Source organism: Ochotona princeps, chromosome 11, assembly GCF_030435755.1.
Source record: "Ochotona princeps isolate mOchPri1 chromosome 11, mOchPri1.hap1, whole genome shotgun sequence".
Lineage (NCBI taxonomy): Eukaryota > Metazoa > Chordata > Mammalia > Lagomorpha > Ochotonidae > Ochotona > Ochotona princeps.
Genome location: NC_080842.1, coordinates 40,935,408 through 40,956,239, shown reverse-complemented (window position 1 = coordinate 40,956,239; position 20,832 = coordinate 40,935,408). Strand labels below are relative to the sequence as shown.

The following is a 20,832-nucleotide window of genomic DNA, read 5'->3' as shown; positions in this document are numbered from 1 at the left end:
TGTGTCCTGTGCTATCAAGGGATGCTTTTCCTACTTAGCACATTGAACCTTGCCAGCAGTATGTGTTTTTAAAATTGAGCACCAGTGTTCCCTTAATATTTGTGCAGTTTGGATTAGTTTTTGAAGGAGTTTGGTCTTAAAGTAGGTGTGCTAGATCTCTATGGTGCCATTATTTCTTCACATTACAGTGTTTCTCGTTGAGGTCTGTTATGAACTTGTGCATATTTCAAATAGTAATGCTTGCTATGTGTTTTTCATATTGCTGGGTTGTTTCTGCATAGAAGTGTTTACTACTTAGCTCCTTGTTTCATAACATTTATTTTTCCAGATGATGATAGGTGACATTTTTTGCTTGCAATATTTTTGACTCTCTTCTGTATTCTCTGCTATTTCAGCTTATAAACACAACAACCATAATGAAAAATGCAAAAGAAAAAAAAAAGCAGCCACCCACCCCTAGGGTCACCCTTCTTTGGCAGCAACAGAAATGTATCTACTGATGGCATAGGAGGAAAAGCAGCAGATGTGAGATAGTCCTCTTCCCTCAAAGGAAGTGTGATGTGTTCTGCATTTTTTTTGCTAGCCAATATGTAACTTCAACTATTTGTGAGGCAAAATTTCCACATAAAAAAGTGATAGAAGTAATCCAATGATTTTGACCATTACCCTCTCATGGGTGAAGAATGCTGCCAACATTTCTAAATGGAAAGAGGAAGTGTGTGCATGCATAACTGAATAATATAGTGCTGTACTTCTTTTTTTTAAAGTATTTATTTACTTTGAAAGTCAGTATTAGGGATGGAGAGACCGAGAGAGCTTCCATACAGTAGTTCACTGCCTAGAGGCCACAACAGCCAATACTGGGGCAGGCATGCTGGAGCCAGTAGCTTCATCTGGGTCTCCCGTGTGTGTGGAAGGGGACCAAACACTTGGGCGATCTTAACTGCTTATCCCAGTACACTGGTGGGCAGCTGCATTAGAGGTGGAGCAAATGAGGATTGAACTGGTGGTACCTGTATGAGATGCTAGCCTCACAAGTGGTGAATTTTACTCACTACGCCACAGTCCTGGTCTCAGTGTAGTACTTTAGCAATAAAATTGTTGTAAAGACTGCAAGAGTTGGGACTGGTACTTACAGTGCTGGAACACTATGTGTTCACCGGTCCAAGTCCTGGCTCCTCCACTTCTGACCCAGCTTCCTGCTGATGCACCTTGGAAACCAGCAGAGGATGGTGGAGTTGTTTGGGTCCCTGCTACATTCATGGGAGACATGAATGAAGCTCCTGACTTGTGGCCATCTGGGAAGTAAATCAGCAGATAGAAGTTGCCTCTCTGTTTCTCTCTGACTCTGTATGGCTGTTTCAAATAAACTTTCTAAAAAGAAAAGGAAAAAATAAGGAAAATAAGAATTGGGATGTAGTGATGAAAGTGAAGTTTACTTAAACTGGAGTGCATCCTAAAGCAGTAGCTTGAATTCATTGACTCTGAGTGACTTTTCTAAAGGTGCATGTTCTGAATCTTTGCAGGTAATACGCTCATACTTCAAGCGTGCTGACCCATTTTATGATGAACAGGAAAATCACAGCCTCATTGGGGTGGCCAATGTTTTCCTTGAATCTCTTTTCTATGATGTCAAGTTACAGTATGCTGTGCCAATTGTCAACCAGAAAGGAGAGGTGCGTTTTCTCTTTATACCTTGTTTGCTGTGGGGAAAAGTTCAGAAACAATAGGGTACTAATGATATATTGTTATTATTTTAATAATGGCAAAAGTTATAAGTTTATTATTAATATATTGTTCCATAGAGTGTTGTGGTTATTCCAAATGATGTGAGGGGAGAGTAACTGTTAGGTTTCTTCTAACTTGAAGTACTTTATAGCTTCTCTTTAGTGTATCTGAGTTTTAGCCTCCTTTGGGGCCTTTATTGAGTGGAACAGAGGTCCCTTAAATACAAGCTCTGTGATGCCACAAAATTGGATTTGGTAACAAGGAACTGCACTTGGTGTTTAATGGATAGGTGTGGATACTCAGGATCAAAAGGTGATTCACATTCTGGATTGGATGGAACAGAATGGTAAAATATTGCATCACACAAATCAAAATGGCATACAGTTTGAAACCTAGTTTCTTGAACTTTGCATTTAGTATTTTTGAACCTCAGTTCATTGGATAACTAAAACCAAGAAAAGTGAAACCCCTGATATGGCAGACCACTGTACCATTCATCTAGCAATTCAGCTCTAAAACAGAAGCTGTCTTGAAGGAGAAGTAATCAAATCTGGACAAGTTTGTGTTTTCCTCCTCTAGGTGGCAGGTCGGCTGCATGTGGAGGTGATGCGAATCAGTGGTGAAATTGGGGAAAGAATTGCAGGAGGTGAAGATGCCACAGATGTGTCCTTGGAGAAGGAGGCCACAGAGAACAGACTAGTCTGCATGGTGAGATGTCAGTTTCATTTTAGAGGTAGCTGGCATGGGGCTGATTCTAAGGATTCTAGGTATTTAGATGGTATATATATATTGGGTTCTATTTTGAAGTGTGAAGTAGCAGGCTGGTGAATTGTAATGCATTACCCTGACACCTTGGATAGGTTACCTCCTTTGTAACCTGAGTCAGTGTTTATGTACATTTCTCTGCCCAGGTCTTCACACCACTTTCTTCTTGCTCTTGGACTCTTCATTCCTCCTGGAGCTGCAGCTTTACCCCAGTTATGGTTCTCTTCCTCTTCCTAGGCCATTCCATTGGTCAGTCATTGAGGTTTCTCCATCTAAATACCTTTCCTTATGCTGTCCTCTAGGCTCTTCCCACATGGCCCAATACCAAATCCTTTTTGTACTTGAGCAAAATGTTTATTTACTCTAAAGAATACAAGAATTTGGGCCAGTGCTATTGCATAGCAGATATAGCCACCACCCATAATGCTGGCATCCCATATGGGTACTGATTTGAGTCCTGGCCTCTCTACTTGAGATCCAGTGATCTGTTAATGTGCCTGGGAAAGTAGCCGAAAATGGTTTAAGTGTCTGGGCTCCTGCCACCCAGTGGGAGGCCTGGAAGAAGCTCCTGCCCGCTTGCAACCATGCTGGGGAGAAAAGCAGCAAATGGAACTTCTCTCCCTGTTTCTTTGTTTCTGACTTTGAAATAAATAAATCTTTTTTTCTTAAAAAAGAAAGAATACATGAGTTAGGGTTTAGTGGATGCTATTCCCATACATGTGTTCCCTGTGAGCTCTCCCACACAGTATCAGATTCCAGGGACACTGCATACTGATGTATATGAGACTCAAGTACTGTGTAGCACAAATGGAGCCAGACCAAGTTGTGCTCTGCAGAGTAGAGGCAGTGAGTTCAGATAGCAGAGTCTGGGAAGATGAGACTTAAGCTGAACCTGAAAGAATGGTAAGCTGTGAAGCTCGTAAGCTGGCATGGGTTTTCATGGGTAATTGCTAGGAGACCATGGCATTGCTGGATTCCCACCCACTTACTCTGAAAGTGCACAGATCTGTGTTTCCAAACAGCTACTGTGGATAGCACTGCCATTGGTTGAGAATTCCTGTAGAAGCCCCTTAAAAAGAAGCATTTTGAGGATAGGAAGTCAGCCAGGGGCACAGGAAAAATGCTGAAGTTAGCAGGAAGCCATTAAAGGGCCAAGTGAAGAAATCCTAACTCGCTTTCTTTTTAAAAATGTTTTGCTTGTTTGAAAAACTAGGAGGGAGAGATAGAGTGAGTTATCTTCTGTTCGCTGGTTTACTCCCCAAATGGCTACAACACACATGTCTGGGTCAGGCCAAAGCCCAGAACTCTATCTGGGTCTCTGACATGGGTGGCGGGGGCTCAAGCACTTGAGCCATGTTCTACTACTTTCCCCAGGGCTGTTACCAGGGAGCTGAATGAGACGTGGAGCAGCCAAGACTTGGACAAATACTCTGACAGGGAATGTCAGTATTACAAACGTCATGTTAACATGCTGTTCTGGAGCACTGGCTTCTTAAACCCAAATCTGAATTTGCAATCCATCCTATGTTAGTTGTCTTTATGCATAGTTCTAGCATTGAAGTTGATGCTGAAAGGAAGAAGCTAAGCATTGGATGCCAGGGCCAGGGCTGGTTAGAGTTGGGCTTCTTTCTGGTGGTCTTTGCAAAAATTAAGTAGGTATTTGATGTCTAAATTGATTGCTTTAGAACGACGGAGAAAGATTTTAATTCACCCCAAGTGCATCCTTGTTGTTTGTACTTGGGTTTGGAATATCTCCTTTGAGGTTATGTAATTATCAGAGATTGGGGCATAGACTTGACTGCTTGTGGCCACTTTATAGGTGATGGGCTTAGTAAATGCAACATTACAAACCAGCTGTTACCTTAGAATAAAGTAATAGGCAAGGGTACTTAGGGTACTTACTTCAGAAACTTAACTTTCCCACTGGCAAAAAAGAATATATCCTGGATAACATGGAGTTTTTAAAAAATGAATTTGGAATAGTTTAATATTTTCTAAATGGACGATATTAAGCGTCTGACAGTAGTAAGAAAAGGAGCTTCCGTCCCCCCAGGCCTTGCTTGACAGTGGTCAGCTCACAGACCAGCTTTGTTTTGGCTGTGCTGTGTATTGGAGCCACGTCCATGATGCCTCCTCCCTCAGGACTGTTTTGAAGCAATGACAGGCATCCTGTTTCAGCCCAAATAGGTTAGTAAGTCCCCCCAGAAATGACTACTTCGAAAAACCCTGCATAACCATGGTATGATCACAAATTATTACTATTTTACTGTCACAGTATAGGTGTTCAGTTTTCTTGCAAATGTAGTTTGAAGTGTCTCTTGGGTTCCATCTAATCCTGAGGCTCTGGCTCCATGTGCCTGTGGTCACTTGCATCTCACTCTCAAGTTCATCCTGTCTTCTTTCTTTTCCTGCAGTTTGTTTATTGTAGGAAATGAGTTTCTGTCCTGTCATTCCTCATAGGCTGGATTCTGCTGGGGTTGCTTACCACACTAACTCGTGATTGTTGCAAATCAGTAGTTGGATATAGACTGTTTGTGGAATGGGCCGCTGGGGGTGCTCTTCCATCAGCAGGTCCTCTACATTTGGGTGTAGCTCTTTGGGGGCTGTAGAAGCTGTTGAGGCTTATGACTCAGATATATTGTTTCCAGAGAGTTACAGAAAAATGCTACTGTCATTCTCTCATTTCACTTAGCTGGACTACTTGCATACAGAGACCATTCCACTTATCAACTAATTTGCTCAACAGAGATAGTTTATATAGAAAAGGCAAGATAAATGTTCCAATCTCCTTCGTTTACCCATTTATCTGTCTATTTTACTTAACTCTTATTTATTAATTGATTTTTCAAAAAGTAATCAAGTTTTGTTGTTGTTTTGGTCTTACTGTCATGCAGACCTTTTTGGGACTTAATGTGTTTCAATCCTTTGTATCAAGTACCTGTATTGACACTCATGCAGTGCCATCTTTGGCTGGCAGGGCCACTTGACTGTCCTCACAGATTGAGATCACTGGCTTGTTCTGCAGTTGTTCTGAGCATTCTGGGTTTATCTTACCCATTTTCTGTCCCAGAACTGTAATTAGCCACTTCTACAAGCAACATGATTTCTTTCAGTGGGAAGTGATTTTTTAAAGAAGCTGTACTCTGATAGCTTTTTAGATAAAAATGAAGACAAATAAGGTAACAATAAACAGAATACTAGTGTGTAGGGTGGTGAGTGGGGAATCAAAAGGGACTTGGAGATGATCAAGACATGAGTGATGACTATCACTGGCCCTAAGAAAGCTTGGATTTATTTTTTCATAATGTAAGATGCACAATAATATTTTCAGTGACACCAAGAAAAGGTGTGGTGTATTCTGAAACCTCAAGCAAGGCCAGCACCTGCTGGTGTTCTTTGCCTTCTGTTTTTGAGTAGTTTTGGGTTGAAGTCTGTGATACTCTGACACCTTGTGGTGGTTTCCATGTGTGCATGTAAAAGCTTAAAGCTCAGACAGGCCATGTTCTAGATACCTGGACAAACTATATTCCTGGTGTTCTTAATCCCTGAGAACTTGTGTATACAGCAGAGTTCAACATGTTAAATCCTGTTTTTTTTTATTTCAACGTTAAAATTTAAATTCTTTTTTTTTCAGACTGTGGTTTTTTTTAAAGATTTATTTATTTATTTATTTATTAAACATGTATTTTTATTGCATTTCCTTTTTAATTAAATTCTATGGGTAAATGTAGCTTTCAGGTGGGATCCAGTCACCAAGAAGTATGTACTTAATATCTACTCAAAGCTGTAGTTGTAGTTATTTATATTTTCAGTTGATAATAAGCATTGTTAATGCTCTAATTTTCTCTAGGAAGAAATTAAACCTAAAAAATTTATGAATTTAAGTAATTTGTACCTGCACAACAGTTGATAAGTGGCAGAGATTTTTAAAAAACCATTTAAAAATATTTATTTTTATTTTTACTGGGAAGGCAGATTTACAGAGAGAAAGATCTTCCATCCACTGCCTCACTCCCCAAATGGCCACAGTGGCTAAAGCTGAGGTGATTTGAAGCCAGGAGCCACAAGCTTCCAATTTTTCCCTGTGGTTGCAGGGTCCCAAGGCTTTGGGCCATTTTCTTTCCACTGCTTTCTCAGGCCACAAGCAGGGAGCTGAATGGGAAATGGAGCAGCCAGGACACTAACTGGTGCCCGTATGGGATTCCAGCACAACCAAGGCAAAGATTTAGCCACTGAGCCATCTTGCTGGGCCCAGCAGACTTTTAAAATTTAGATCTGCCAGAGGTCTTGAACAAGCTGGATCAGAAGTCGAGTAGCCAGGACTTGAACCGGTGTCCATATGGGAGGCTGGCTTTACCTGCTGCGTCACAACACTGGCACCAACACACTTTTTCATTTTAAAGAATATAATAAAAATTTAAAGAAAAAATTTTTTTTAGAATGTCATGAGCAATTACAGAATACTGAGCTACTCACTTTGGCTTGTAGGAGTAAGAAGAGTTAGTGCATAGCCTGTTGAGAAATTGGTGTCTGGATGCTTCAAACTCTGGTTGACATCACAGTTGGTATGATACAGTTATAAGGAAGGTTCCCATTGGATGCTCACCCACTACATGCCTGGAATGGAAGAAAATAAAGTCATCTGCCTTGTGGGATTATTGCCTAGGCATTACTAATACTTACAGAAATGTTAAGTTTATATTTGTGGTTGGTGAACTACGTACACTGAACCAACCTGTTGTGATTTATTTTAATTAAATTTAAAATTAAGTTAAATTTACTGCAGGTAGATTAACTCATACACCATGCGGAAAGTTACTAGGTAAAGTACACATTGTATGATCAATATCCAGTGATGTGGAATTGGGTTTATAAAAATCATAGCTTAGTATGATGTAATTATCTTAATGCTTTGGTTTGCTTCATAGTTGGAGGAGTTTTAGAGTATTATAACTTCTCACAACATATCCAAGGTAAAAATCATTCTTATTGCTGTCTTGCAAAAGAAATACTAAGAATATTTGGGTGCTTTAGATCTGATTTGGGCATTTCCTCTAGGGAATATTTGGTTCTGATTAGGTATATCTTTCTCTGCACTTCGTTGTGATGAAAATCACCTGCTGCATCGTTCTGCATAGGGAAGCATTCAGGAAACACTCACTGACCTCACTTCCTTCCATTGTCCCCGCCAGATCTTGAATGTACACATTTCCAGTGCCTTTGAAGTTCTCTTAAAAAACAATAATGCTGTAGTAGTATGTATTGTTTCTACTTATGTATTCAATTCTTCATAATTAAAATATGTTTTGCTGTTTGCTAACTATTTGTGGTTCGTTGTCACATACACTGACTTTGTTCTTGGTTCATGGTTGTTAAGTCTTGTGTTCTGAAGATACCAGTGGTTAACCAAATGTGTCAATGAATGGTGCGGATGGATCAGAACTATTTTCATCTGAGTTGGTTGTGTTCTTTTTGCACAAGAAGTTCAGGGCTTCACCAGCTTCTAAATGCTTTACAACACTCACCTTTATCATCAAGATCATTGTCCCCATATTAGGGTCTGTCACTTAAATGTGACAGTTGTTACTCTTATTTCACAAATGCAGTTTTGCTATCAGAAACTACCAGTGAGTGATGTAGTCAAAACCAAAACGCCTACCTCTGTCTCACACTGCTTCTTGGAACCTTCTGATTTAAAAAGCAAACTGAGCTTGCTTTTCTCTTACAGGTTAAGATACTCCAAGCCACTGGGTTGCCACAGCACCTGTCCCACTTTGTATTCTGCAAATACAGCTTCTGGGATCAGCAGGAGCCAGTCACCGTGGCCCCCGAGGTGGACACCTCCTCCTCTGCTGCTGGCAAGGAACCCCACTGCATGGTTGTTTTTGATCACTGCAATGTGAGTTTGCTTTCCACACTAGGTGAACATTTAAATTACACCTGTACAAACCAAACGAAAACCCAAACCTTATTTCTTGGAATGATTATGCCGTTAGATAGTCTTAGAACAGTGTCTTAGAATAGAGCCTTAGCCAGAAACAAAAGTATCAATGCATTTAACTCCTTCTGAGTTCCAAGTTAATGGGTTTGTGTGTGGATATCTATATTTAAGTATACACATATATGTGTATGTATGATTATGATATTTTGAAAAGTTTGTAGAAAATGGAATAAAAGCATATATGTATTTTGATACAAAAATTTGAAATTCGTGCATTTAAGAAATGTTTAGAAATGTCATGAAAAAAGTGTGCTATTAAAAAAGCCTGCATGGACTTCAACTGTTTTTGTGCCAAAAATACACTTTTCATTCCTTCCCTCTTTTTTATCAACTTTTGGAAATATTCTCATATATGTGTACTCTTCTTTTACAAGAGTAGTATTTTGAATTAGATTATTGGGAAAGAATCTAAAAGGTTATTTATATTGTATGAAAAAGAAAAGATACAGAACCAATAGGAACTTGCTTTCTCTAAAGCTCTGCTTGGTGTGTTGTTACTCTGTGGCTTGGTCCTTGCCGCTCTTGTAGTTCATGATAGTACTTGTTTTCAGTAGGTGACTGCTGCAGAGGGGGCAGTCTCCTGGGGGTAGGGACCTGGTGGGTCCGGCTCTGGGCCCTTTTCTGATGGTAACACCACTCTTAATCCACCTTACTGTTTCTGAGAACTGTGTTGCCTTCTCCTTTGTTTACAGCAGAAATGTGCCTTTTGTGCACCAATGAATAAGTGAGAGGGAACAGGGGACTCTGCCAAAGACTGGACATCCCATGGCTCTTTAATAAACTGTGTGAGGGCTAAATCCTGTTGCAACATGCTGTTTCATAAAGATTGAGAAGTTGGGGGAACTTTTTTTTTAGATTAGGTGATGTTTGTACTCTAGTGATTGTTTTCTTTTCTGTTACTAAAGTTAACCTCTGAAAGATTGGGGATAACTTTTTACAGCACACAGCTACCTTGTTGCATTCCACTTACTTTTGTATTGAATTCAGTTACCCTGTTTTAAAGAACCTTAGGCCATCTGAGCATTGATGCAGGGTGTTAACTAACAGTTCTGTTCTGTACCTAAGACACATACTCAGTTTCATGCTAGTGTGATTAACTTTATGTGATGTCTGATACAAATAAGCATTAGATTACTGGGAAGTGTTTGCTCCTCTAAAATGAGCAATTGTGTTTCAGGAGTTTTCTGTTAACATCACCGAAGACTTCATTGAGCATCTTTCGGAAGGGGCATTGGCAATTGAAGTATATGGACATAAAATGAATGATCCTCGGAAAAACCCAGCCCTATGGGACCTGGGAATCATTCAAGCAAAAACACGTAGTCTTCGGGACAGGTGAGTTTTAAAGAGTTTCCCTTGAACTCCAGTGCAGCTTTTACAACTTGCTGGAGATCAATGGTGTCGCTTAGGAGGAATGCTGTTCTTGAGCATTACCAGTGTTCCACAGACAGATGGCGTTAGCTGCAGGTTATTAATCATGCAGTTGAACTTCTCTAAGGAAGTGAGCGTTGAGCAGTGATGGGGAAAAATGAATGCAGCTGCTTAAGAAGAAACACTGGAACAAATTTTTGGGGACTAGTCACTCCGTAGTATGAATTCCTTCTAAGCAGCTGCCCTGAGGAGGGATCAAGACCCACTCTAGCACTGAGGTTCACTTTGCCTTTCAGAGTTCTTTTGTATAGTGTCAGTGATGGGAGGAGATAGACTTGTCTGTTAACTTAAATGGAAGAACCAAAAAGGAATCAATAAGGCTTTTTTTTACATTTAGTAAATGTTAGCAGGTATTAAATTAGAAGGTGAGATGTTTCTCCTTGATTTTCCTTTTTTCCCGAAAAAGAAAAAAATGTTTGTCAGTAAGCATTATGGCATCCCCTTCGCCTTCCTATGAAAGGTTATCCCTGAACAAACTTTGGTACACTTGGTTGGAATGCTCAAGCTTTAGAATAACCACATTTAAATGGTTTGTCAATATCATACCTCTTTGAACAAAATGAAGGGTCCCCTTCTAGTTCTGCTATCTGTGAGTTTATCTTATTACATATGCTGTATGCACATGCATGTCACTCAATGAAGCGTGTGTAGATTTACTCCTGAATTATTCTTGTTTGGAGGTCATTGTTTTTTGCTAATTGTTGTGAGTAGGATTCCTAAGCTGCCTGTATTGAAATAGAAATGTATGATTTTCCAAGAACTTCAACTATTTCTTAGATGGAGTGAAGTTACCAGGAAGTTGGAATTCTGGGTTCAAATCTTAGAACAGAATGAGAATGGTGACTACTGCCCTGTAGAAGTGATTTCTGCAAAGGATGTCCCAACAGGAGGAATCTTCCAACTCCGACAGGTAAGAAGATTGTGAATGTTTGTATTACTTGCTCACAGAAAACATAATACTGGATTCCTTTTAGCAGAAATGCTGATGCTGATGGAATCTGGACTAACCAAGTCCATTTCTTCAGTTAAAGTTGTCTCCTACTTCGTGTGTATTTTCTTTCCTTGTCACAAGTGTGTTACTATTTATATTGTAAGATCAACTTCTGTTAGTGTTAAGTAAGACAAAGATAAGCTGTCCTGGAAGACTTAGAATTGAGTGATAGGACATAAGGCACACATATCAAGCAGATTTAGAACATCGATGAAGACAAGGAGAAGCAATATGACGTGGCTGGATGAGTTAGCAGTTAAGTGTGACATGCTTGGGTCTCTCCTGGCTGTACTGTGTTGCGATTGTGTCTGAGAAAGTTTCACAGTCTCTCGTTCTATAATGTGGGGATGATGGTAACACCAACTCCATAGGATTCAGGTACAGGTAAGAGACATACTGTATAGAGAGCATAGTGTTTGACACAAAGGAGCTGTTCAATGTGGCTGCAGGGATAGGAGTCAGAACCAGAATTCATATAACAGAAGCATATGGAGTGGAAGAGGTGGGTATTTAACCCTGATTGCCTCATGAATAGTTAGAACAGTCAGATGAGCAGAGATAGGACCAGTGTTTTGATGTAGCACAGTGAGTGTCTGCCTGATGTGCCAACATGTCCCATATAGGCAGGCACTGGTTCCAGCACCAGCAGTTCCACTTCTGATCCAGTTCTCTGCTGATGACCTGGGAGAGCAGCACAGGATGGCCTAGATGCTTGGGTCCTCCCTGTACTCACATAGGAGACCCAAGAGAAGCTTCTGGCTTCCATTTAGCTCAGCTCCGGTCTTTGTGGCCATTTGGGGAGTAAACCAACTCTTCTCTGTAACCCTGTGTTTCAAAATAAATTAATAAATAAATCTCTTTTAAAATAGTGGGGGAAGGGCCTGGCAGTGTGGCCTAGCAGCTAAAGTCCTCTCCTTGAACATGCCAGGATCCCATATGGGCACCGGTTCTAATCCCAGCAGCTCCACTTCCCATCCAGCTTCCTGCTTGTGGCCTGGGAAAGCAGTTGAGGATGGCCCAATGCTTTGGGTTCCTGCACCTGTGTGGGAGACCTGGAAGAAGTTCCTGGTTCCCGGCTTCGGATCGGCACAGCACCGACCGTTGCGCTCACTTGGGGAGTGAACCATCAGACGGAAGATCTTCCTCTCTCTCTTCTCCTCTCTGTATATCTGACTTTGTAATAAAAATAGATAAATCTTTAAAAAAAAATAAAATAGTGGGTAAATTTTGATATAATTTGCTTATTCAAGTTGGAAGTATTCTTGCTGTGCTTTACGTTAATTTAGCGTTTGGTAAGCTGTTGCGACCTATGAGAGTATCCATGTTGTTAAAATTGAGTAAAATATTAAATGTTTTAAAAAGTAGGAAGCATTTGAAGCTCCATGTAAAAAAGCAAAAGGAAGGAGAATGTTTGCTGAGATACTTATGCTTCTGAATGTTTCAGGATGGTTAGAACACTCATTCTCTGACCCCAGTACAGAGTTTTAGCAAGTACATTCACACATGAGCAAGTAACAGCAAAGGGGATGATTTTAAATTAAAGCATGAGATTTATATCTATAAAATGGGATTCTTAAAGGTGTGAGAACATCTTTTTTCTGGGCGTCTGTTAAAAAATATATATATAGATCCCTTCCTTGGCTGCCTTGGAAATTTGTCTACTGGAAGGCAAGACCAATTTTCCATGGCTTAGTTTCAATAGAATATTCAAGTATTTGTCATGTTTCTCGTACTTCTGACATTCTTTACTGAAAGTGTTCAAAGATGTGTTAAGTTTATCAGGACAAGCTCGCTTGCTCGCTCTCTCTTTTTTTTTTTTTTTTTTTTGATTCGTTGTAGTTATTTTAAATAGTTGGGGAGAGGGAGAGACAGAGAGGTCTTCAATCTGCTGGTTCACTGTCTAAATGACCACAACTACCAGGACTGAGCCAGGCCAAAGCCAGTAGCCAATAGCTTCTTCCAGGTTTCCCATGAGGGTACAGGGGTCCTAGCACCTAGGGCGTTGGTCACTGCTTTTAGCAGAGAGGTACATTAGCCATTAGCAGAGCTGTTAAGGAAGTGGAAGATCTTTCTCTCTGTATTGCCTTCTCTCTGTATATCTGCATTTCCAATATTAAAAAAATAAGTCTAAAAACAAAACATAAAAACAGAAAAGCTGCATTGCAGTTCCTGTGGGGAGAAATCCTGCAAAGGTTGAGCTGGAAAACAGAAAAACAGCCACATAAGCTTGACTGCCAGTGCAGAGGGTTCTGAGTGCTAGGCTTTTTTCAGTTTAATCTGTTTGAAAATCAGGATGTATAACGGGAAAGTGGCAGAGCACAACTGCTAAGATTACAATTGCTGTGTATGCAGGATTTGTGTGTGTGTGTGAGGCAGAAGGGTTAAAATTTATTTGCTTATTTACTTTGAAGGGCATGTTTACAGAGAGGAGGAGAGATAGAGATCTTCCATCTGCTGGTTTCACTCCCCAAACGGCCACAGTTGCAGAGTTGAGTTGATCTGAGGCCAGGAGCGAGGAACTTCTTCCGGATCTCCCATGTGTTTGTGGGGTCCCAGAGCCTTGGATCATCCAGGGAACTGGATAGGAGATGAAGCAGCTGGGACTAGAACTGGTGACTATATGGTATGCTAGCACTGCAGGCAAGATTGGCATGCTATGCTACTACACCAGCCCCATTTGCTTTTTCTGTTGTTTTTAGGTGGCATGGTTATGTATCAGCAATGACAGATATTTCAATCAGCTTACCTGTACCTCTTAGAGCTTTGCTATGGAATAGTGAGCCATTCAGATCCTAACCCTCCACAGCTCCCCTCCTTTTTTATTCCTTCTTAGGCACACACACCTTCAGAATAGGTCACTTTCTGGCTCAAAAAATGTACCAAAAGTAGCCAATAGGAAATATTTTAGACTATTAAGATGTTTTCTGAGATTTTCCCCACAATGTGTTTGATACATGGTCCTTGGAAAACATTAAATCAAAAGGCTTCTGTATCCTATCTATTCAAATGGAGCTTGATAGGACCAATGATTGCCTAAGTTGATTTTCTTGATTATATGAAGAGCTGCTATCTGATGGAGGAGGGCAAGGATATTCACTTGAAATTGAATATTTTGAATCCATTTTCAAATGCTGTTTTTCCACCCTAAATTTTGTAAACCATGTTTGAAGTCATTTGGCTTTTTAAAGTAGGTCATATGATTTGGCAGTTTAATTTACTGTGTCTTTCTATAGCAATATATTAATGACTGCACAGTATCGTATTATATGTACCACAGTTGGTTGAGGACATTGTCAGTGTTACACTCTTCATATTCTCTGTGTAGGCATGAGTATTTGAGATTCTGTGGAACCAATTCTTAGAAACTTGAATTACTGGATTGGGTTACAGGAAGCTAACATTTTTAAGTCAGATTGCTCTGCAAAAAAGTTTGTACCAATTTAAATTCCTGACTACCATGTAGGAAATGATGTTTCATAAGCCCAAAGGCAATATTGTAAATTGAAAAATTGTAAATGGTAATTTCTTGTTTAATAAGTGAAAACAAGGTGTATTATGTTTATTGTAATTTGTCTGATTATCAGTAAGCTGAATGTTTCTTATTGACCAGCTGTTTGTATTTCTTCTGTTAGAATGTTTTCTTTTAATGTCTTTTTAATTGAAAAAATATGCAAAGGATATATTCTGTGTCTGTCTACTCACTTCAGAGGGAGATAATTTTTCTTGATCAGTTTTTAAGTTTGTATTTTAGTACTTCCAACATTCGTGAGATGGAATGAGATAGTGTCTTAAAGGCTGAGTAGTTTTTTCAACATTGGCCTGTAGGAGTCTCTCTAAACCAAAAGTTTGAAAGTCAAGAAACTTACTCTGCTACTTAAAATGATCTGTGACCCAGGGCCAGTCCCGGCGAGTCCAAGTTGAAGTGAAGTCTGTGCAGGAGTCTGGGACTTTACCGCTAATGGAAGAATGTATACTGTCTGTTGGCATTGGCTGTGTGAAGGTCAGGCCACTCAGAGCCCCTAAAGCTCTTGAGAGCGTCCATGTAAGTTTCTGTGCCTTTTGCCTATTTGTGGGAATGGGAGAGCAACCCCAGGAGCTTGTCAGAAAGCTGCCTCCTCTGATGGGTTCATTCAGTCTCTGTCCTTTATACCTTAGAAAGTGATGCCTGGTTTGATTTTGCTCTCGTTAAAGTGTATCACATCTGCATTGAATCACTGCAGCCCACTGTAAGGCTTTACCCCAGCACTTGTCAAACCAAGGGTTAAAACCTGTCAGCCTCCCAAATCTCCAGACAACCTCCCCAGTGGCCCCACCCCTCGGCAGAAACCCCCTACTAGCTTGGAAGGACTACTTGCCAGCAGGTGTCTGATTTCCCCTTGTGAGTAGGACTGTAAACCCAGCAGGATTGTACTGGTTCTCGAAAAGGTCAGAAGAATGCTCTTCATTTTCCTGTGCTAAGTGCAAGGTTTGCCTTCTGCTTCCTGACAACTACAGAACTCCCAGTGAGCGGGAGCCAGGGTGGGCGGGAGATGCCACAGTGTGTCAGTTGGATTCCCCAGTATTAACCCTGAGGAATGGTTCAGACTGCCTAGTGCATCCAGTCCTCTCAGATTCATAATCTGGTGCTATATAATGTTTTTCTTGTAGGAGGAAGAGGAAGACATGGACAGCTACCAGGTAATTTAGCACTTGTTAGCCTCATCAAATCAGCTTGATTAAAGTACATAATTGCACATTCCTGGATCTCTGCAGTGTTAATTGTTAATAATTAAACAATTAGTTTGGTTCAAATGCTGTCTTTTCTGAAAATAAAACAAAATAGGAAACAATGAATGTTGTCTCCTAGAACAGCAGAAAAATCATGTGTGACCTTCATCCCTTTCCAACCCTGGGCCCTCCTGAAGATCTGTTTCTCCAGCTGCTCTTCCTTGGACTTTCTCTGCCCTTCAGCGGAGTTGCCCACACTTTGCACTGTTGCCATCAGCTCCCCCTGAGCCTGTGTTCTGTCCTAATGGGCTTCCATATTTGAATATTTCCATATTAACTTTTCCTGGAGTCATTTAAGGTTTTTCAGCCCTTCCCCTTCTTTCTAATCTTCTGCAGGATTCTGTTTATGTCTGTGGAGTTTCATCTTGTTAGTCATCAGTTAGGACTGTCAGAAGCTCTTTGGAGCCTGATTATGTCATCCCATAGAGTCACTCTCCTGGAGTTGCATCATTCTAATTTGATAGAAATGTCTGTCTTCCTATAAGGCACAGATAAAAACCTTGAGTCAGATAGGGTTAAAAGATGAAATCCTGTGGTACTACGGAGGAGACTTCTTTTAAACTGACATTATTCCATTAATCACAAATCTTTGGATGGGATGTTTGATTACTCTGTGATTTCACTCAAGTAGATGCACTGCACATTTTTCCATCTTGTCCACAAGAATGTCACGGGCCATTTGGTTAAGTGCCCTGGTGAAATCCAGATCCTCGGCATGTGCGTGGCATTCCACCAACCCACCCAGTCGTGTAACTTCATTACCAGAGGAAATGAAGTAAGATTGTCGTGTAGGCAGGTGTTGACTGGTGGAGTTGTCAGTCTGTTGATAACAAATCCTGTCCTTTTTCCCTCTTACCCCCAAAAGGCATAAAACTGAGGAGAGAAGCATTTCCTTGTTGTTGTCTTCAGGACGTTAATGAAATGTGTGGAAAGTGTGGTTGCAAATTTTGAGGCATCCTTCTGATCGTTCCAGGGTGTAGAACTTTGTGTGAATTTGAGAATCGTTGAGTAATGTTAGTAAGTTCTGCCCAGGGCGGGGGGAAGCCTTGTAGATGACTCTTTGTTCTTGCCTTGAGTCTGGAGAAGTCAGACTAGCAGACTTGTTCTGAATCCCAGTGACTGTCCTTTCAGAAACAGTCTCAAAAAGAACACTGTTCTGAGCTATGGGTGGCAGTAACCAGGAAACTTGTGTGCTACTTGGTGCTTTTGAAGCACATGAGGATATTTCACCAAGTTTATGGGAAAGTAGAATTAAGAGAAGCTTCTCTTGGTTTAAAAAGAATTGAAAGCCATGCAGCTTGTTTTCTTGGTGACACATTTATGGTACATTTTGAAGACTTGTTAGAGTTAGGTAAGATGGCCCATCAGTTTTGGATACATTGTCTTGACATGGCATTGGATATGATTTCCCTTGTTTTCTTCTAGGATCGTGATTTAGAGAGACTACGTAGAAAATGGCTGAATGCGTTAACAAAACGTCAGGAGTACTTGGATCAGCAGCTCCAAAAGCTTGACAGTAAACATGGTATGAAAAGCAAGTTCAGGATTTCCCTCCACAGCCATATAAATTTGATGCCAAATGAACACATCAGGAACGAGGAAAGCAGGAATATGAGCGTTTGTATTCTGTCCGTTCAGTTGTTGTAATGCTGGCATTGGTTCTTCCACTTGACCCCTTAACAAGCAAAGAAGAGATACAACCTGCAAAGCATGTGTCATCCCTCAAAGATTACTTAGTGAAAGCAGTTAACATTTCTTGACTGAAAGAGTCCTCGTATCTTGAAGCAACTCTCTTATGTGTTGTTTCACGGGAGCCTTCCATGGGCTGGCATCTGCCTGTGCCCGTGCGCACCTGACATCTTCATTGGTTTTCTGCCACTAATAACACCCAATAACCAAAATACAGGTGAACCTGGTCTTAGTAAAAGGTTCAAGTTCGGGTTCAGAGTCGGGCAACCACACAAAGTACTGTTCAGCTCAAGGCAAGCTTTATTGGGAGCACTCCCTGGCAAGGTTCATTGGTCTGGTACAGACAGCAGACCAGAGAAGTTGTGCCCAGGTATTGTGGGAAGGAGATAGCAGAGACAGACGGTAGAATGGGAGGAGGCACTGCTGGGAGACAGCCTGGGACCACCTCCACATGGCAGCGTGACCCATGAGGGGGAAGTGGCTGCCCAGGTTATGCAGCACTGGGCTTTTGTACATTTTAGGTATGGAGGATGCGGGGAGACAGCAGCTCCTCAATTTGCATGTGCTTGTAACTGTGACGTGTCATCATGGTGGGTGTTGATCTTCACAGAGTTGGCATTTGAAACATTTCTGGAAGAGAGTTTCTGACCCTGACAAACATAACATTGAGGCTAGTGAAGCTCTGTTCTGTTTGTGGCCAGAAGGAGGCAGGAAGGGAGGTAGCCCCAGGATTCATCTGCTGCTTAGTGTCCCAAGGTTACCAGGTGTTCCTGGCTTGTGATAAGCTTGCTTGTCCTTTGATGCACTCAGCTCCTTTAGAAGTTGCTTCTGCTCGGCCTAGCAGTTAGGACAAAAGTAGAAATAGCACCTGACATTTCTGTTTCATGACATTGTAGATAAAACAGAGGATGATACTGACCGTGAGGCACAGCTCCTGGAGATGCGGCTGACTCTCACTGAGGAAAGAAATGCAGTGATGGTCCCGTCTGCTGGCAGTGGGATTCCAGGGGCCCCTGCAGAATGGTATGAGCCCTGCACGGGGACATGTCTGTTCTGAATACCCACTAAGCTGCCTGTTCTGAGTTTGGATGTTCAGATATATAGTGCAATTAATGAAAGATTCCTAATTGCGTGAGAGGACAAAGTTGTTTGAATTAAGGGAACTGTTAAATTATTTTTGTGGATGAAATAACCGTGGCCTGAAACTGTTTTATTAAATAATATTGTTATTGGCCAAAGTGATTAAGACTTCTGAGAATCAAAGTCGATATTTAGTACCACTGTGCTCAGCATTTAAAAAAGTTAATGTGTTAATTACTTGGGTCATTCTGTTAAAAAAATTGTTGGGTCATAAGAAAATTGCATCTCCACCAGATTTTGGTTTTGGTGCTGGCATAGACTGTCCAGTCAGCAAACACTGTGTGCCTCTTCATAGAAATTCAAAACAGCAAGTGAGGCGACATGGACTCCTTAAAACCTTTTATTAGAAAGGAGGTTTAAACAAGGGAGCTTCAATTTAAGTAGGTGTGTGGTATGTATCCTACAAGACTTAAGTTCTTGTATGACAGCATAAGAAGCACGTATCATGGGCCCAGCGCCATGGCCTAGCGGCTCAAGTCCTCTCCTTGAACATGCCAGGATCCCATATGGGCGCCAGTTCTAATCCCGGCAGCCCCACTTCTCATCCAGCTTCCTGCTTGTGGCCTGGGAAAGCAGTTGAGGATGGCCCAAAGCATTGGGACCCTGCACCTGCTTGGGAGACCCAGAAGAGCTCCTGGTTCCTGGCTTCGGATCGGCACAGCACCAACCATTGTGGTCACCTGGGGTGTGAATTATCAGATGGAAGATATCTCTGTCTCTCCTCGTCTCTATATATCTGATTTTGCAATAAAAATAAATCTTAAAAAAAGGAAGCACCTATCATAGTTAAGTCTTTGTGACATCTTTCATTTTAAATTCTAGTAAACTCAATGCCTGAGGTTGATCTTGCCTCTTGACCTATAGTGACTCTGTGTCATGAAGTTGGTATTACTGATTAATATGCTTTATTTGAGGTGCCACGTATTCTTTGCATTTCAGGACTCCAGTGCCTGGGATGGAAACCCACATTCCTGTTATATTCCTTGACTTAAATGGTAAGCTCAGAGGTGTTTTATGAAGACACACCCCTGACAAATTAGTGCCTAAATAACACTGAGACTCCAACTGAGTATATCTTCAGGCAGTTCCTTCATCTTAGGGTTAGAGTCCATTTTACTTATGCCCATGGACTGTGGTGTTGGCCAAGGATGGGATGGTCCTGTCTTTGTAGCTGCAATAGGTCTGCTTCCCCGTGATGCTCAATCATGTTGCCTTGCCATGCCCCACAGTACTCCGCTTACGCTTTGTTTTGCTACCACTTGAGAAGGGATGCTGTTCTTCTGCACCTAAAATATCACCTTGTCTAATTTATAGGGAAGGACATCTTTGTGAAGAGGACTAATAAGTACCAATACTCACATAGCATATGTCCTTATGCTGTTTTCTTCGCATTATCCAATACAGCTCCTACTTCTGGGAATTCTTGCCATTACCTGTTTCTTTTGTACACAGCTGTCATTTTTCTCCCTGCAGCTCTGTTGTCCATGTTCTCTGGCTAAAGGAGGGAAAGTAGAGAGTGAAAAAGTAGATTAAAGAATGAAAAATAAAAATTAGCAATTAGATTCCTAACACATTTGTAGAAAACTTGTGTGTTGAAGTGAACTCTACTAAATAGATAGTTTAGGTGTCTTTGGTGCTCCTTGTTCACTGAGCTGAAGGTGAGTTATAATAATATTCGAGGTATTTAGTACCTCGTGCTTCTTAGCTTATTTTTGTAGACACCTCATATTTGGAGTAAAACTGAAGCACTCCACTGCCTGTTTAGCTAATGAAATGGCATTTGTTTGTTTTTAATACCTTGCCATAAGATTTTATGCTACCTTGTTTGCTTGATCCTTGGCTTATGCTTGTGTTACACATCCTGGATGGTGAGGGACTTTTATGTCTGTGTGTGGTTGCGGATGGGTGTTAATAAATAGTAGGGAAGAAAGAGTATAAGGAAGATCTGTAAGTCTGGATATCTGAAGAGACGATTGGACCTTTGTTCATGTTGTACGCATGCTAAACTTCCTTACTACTGATGTACTCATGTTCACCCACAAGGTTAAGATGGCTGAGTTGCTGGGAGCTGAATAATCACAGGGCTCTGGTGCAAACCTGAAGTTTCCAACTCTTGATTGATCTTTTCATTGAGCTTAACTGTCAGATAACTGGAATTACCGCCATTTAATGTCTCATTTCTCCCGTGCATTAAAAGGTAGGGAGTTGAGGAATAAGCCTGTCATTAGCATTTAGGCACAGGTCTTGGGTAATCTCTTTGGCATTCTAGCATCATTTGCCCTCTTGTAAAATAAGGCATCAGGATAACACATCGGGTAAG

General features: G+C 41.0%; 1 protein-coding gene across 3 annotated transcripts in view; it reads left to right on the top strand.

Annotated features, from left to right (window-relative positions):
• The window catches only part of KIF13B (kinesin family member 13B), a 181,148-nt gene that overhangs the window by 115,493 nt on the left and 44,823 nt on the right, over positions 1 to 20,832 (top strand). For all 3 annotated transcript variants that reach the window (XM_058670086.1, XM_058670084.1, XM_058670085.1), the window contains 10 exons: positions 1,527 to 1,676; positions 2,308 to 2,436; positions 8,222 to 8,392; positions 9,672 to 9,829; positions 10,703 to 10,835; positions 14,812 to 14,958; positions 15,564 to 15,593; positions 17,109 to 17,208; positions 18,269 to 18,395; positions 19,452 to 19,507. In XM_058670086.1, the coding sequence (XP_058526069.1) occupies positions 1,527 to 1,676; positions 2,308 to 2,436; positions 8,222 to 8,392; positions 9,672 to 9,829; positions 10,703 to 10,835; positions 14,812 to 14,958; positions 15,564 to 15,593; positions 17,109 to 17,208; positions 18,269 to 18,395; positions 19,452 to 19,507 (1,201 nt within the window). The remainder of the gene's footprint in view (positions 1 to 1,526; positions 1,677 to 2,307; positions 2,437 to 8,221; positions 8,393 to 9,671; positions 9,830 to 10,702; positions 10,836 to 14,811; positions 14,959 to 15,563; positions 15,594 to 17,108; positions 17,209 to 18,268; positions 18,396 to 19,451; positions 19,508 to 20,832) is intronic.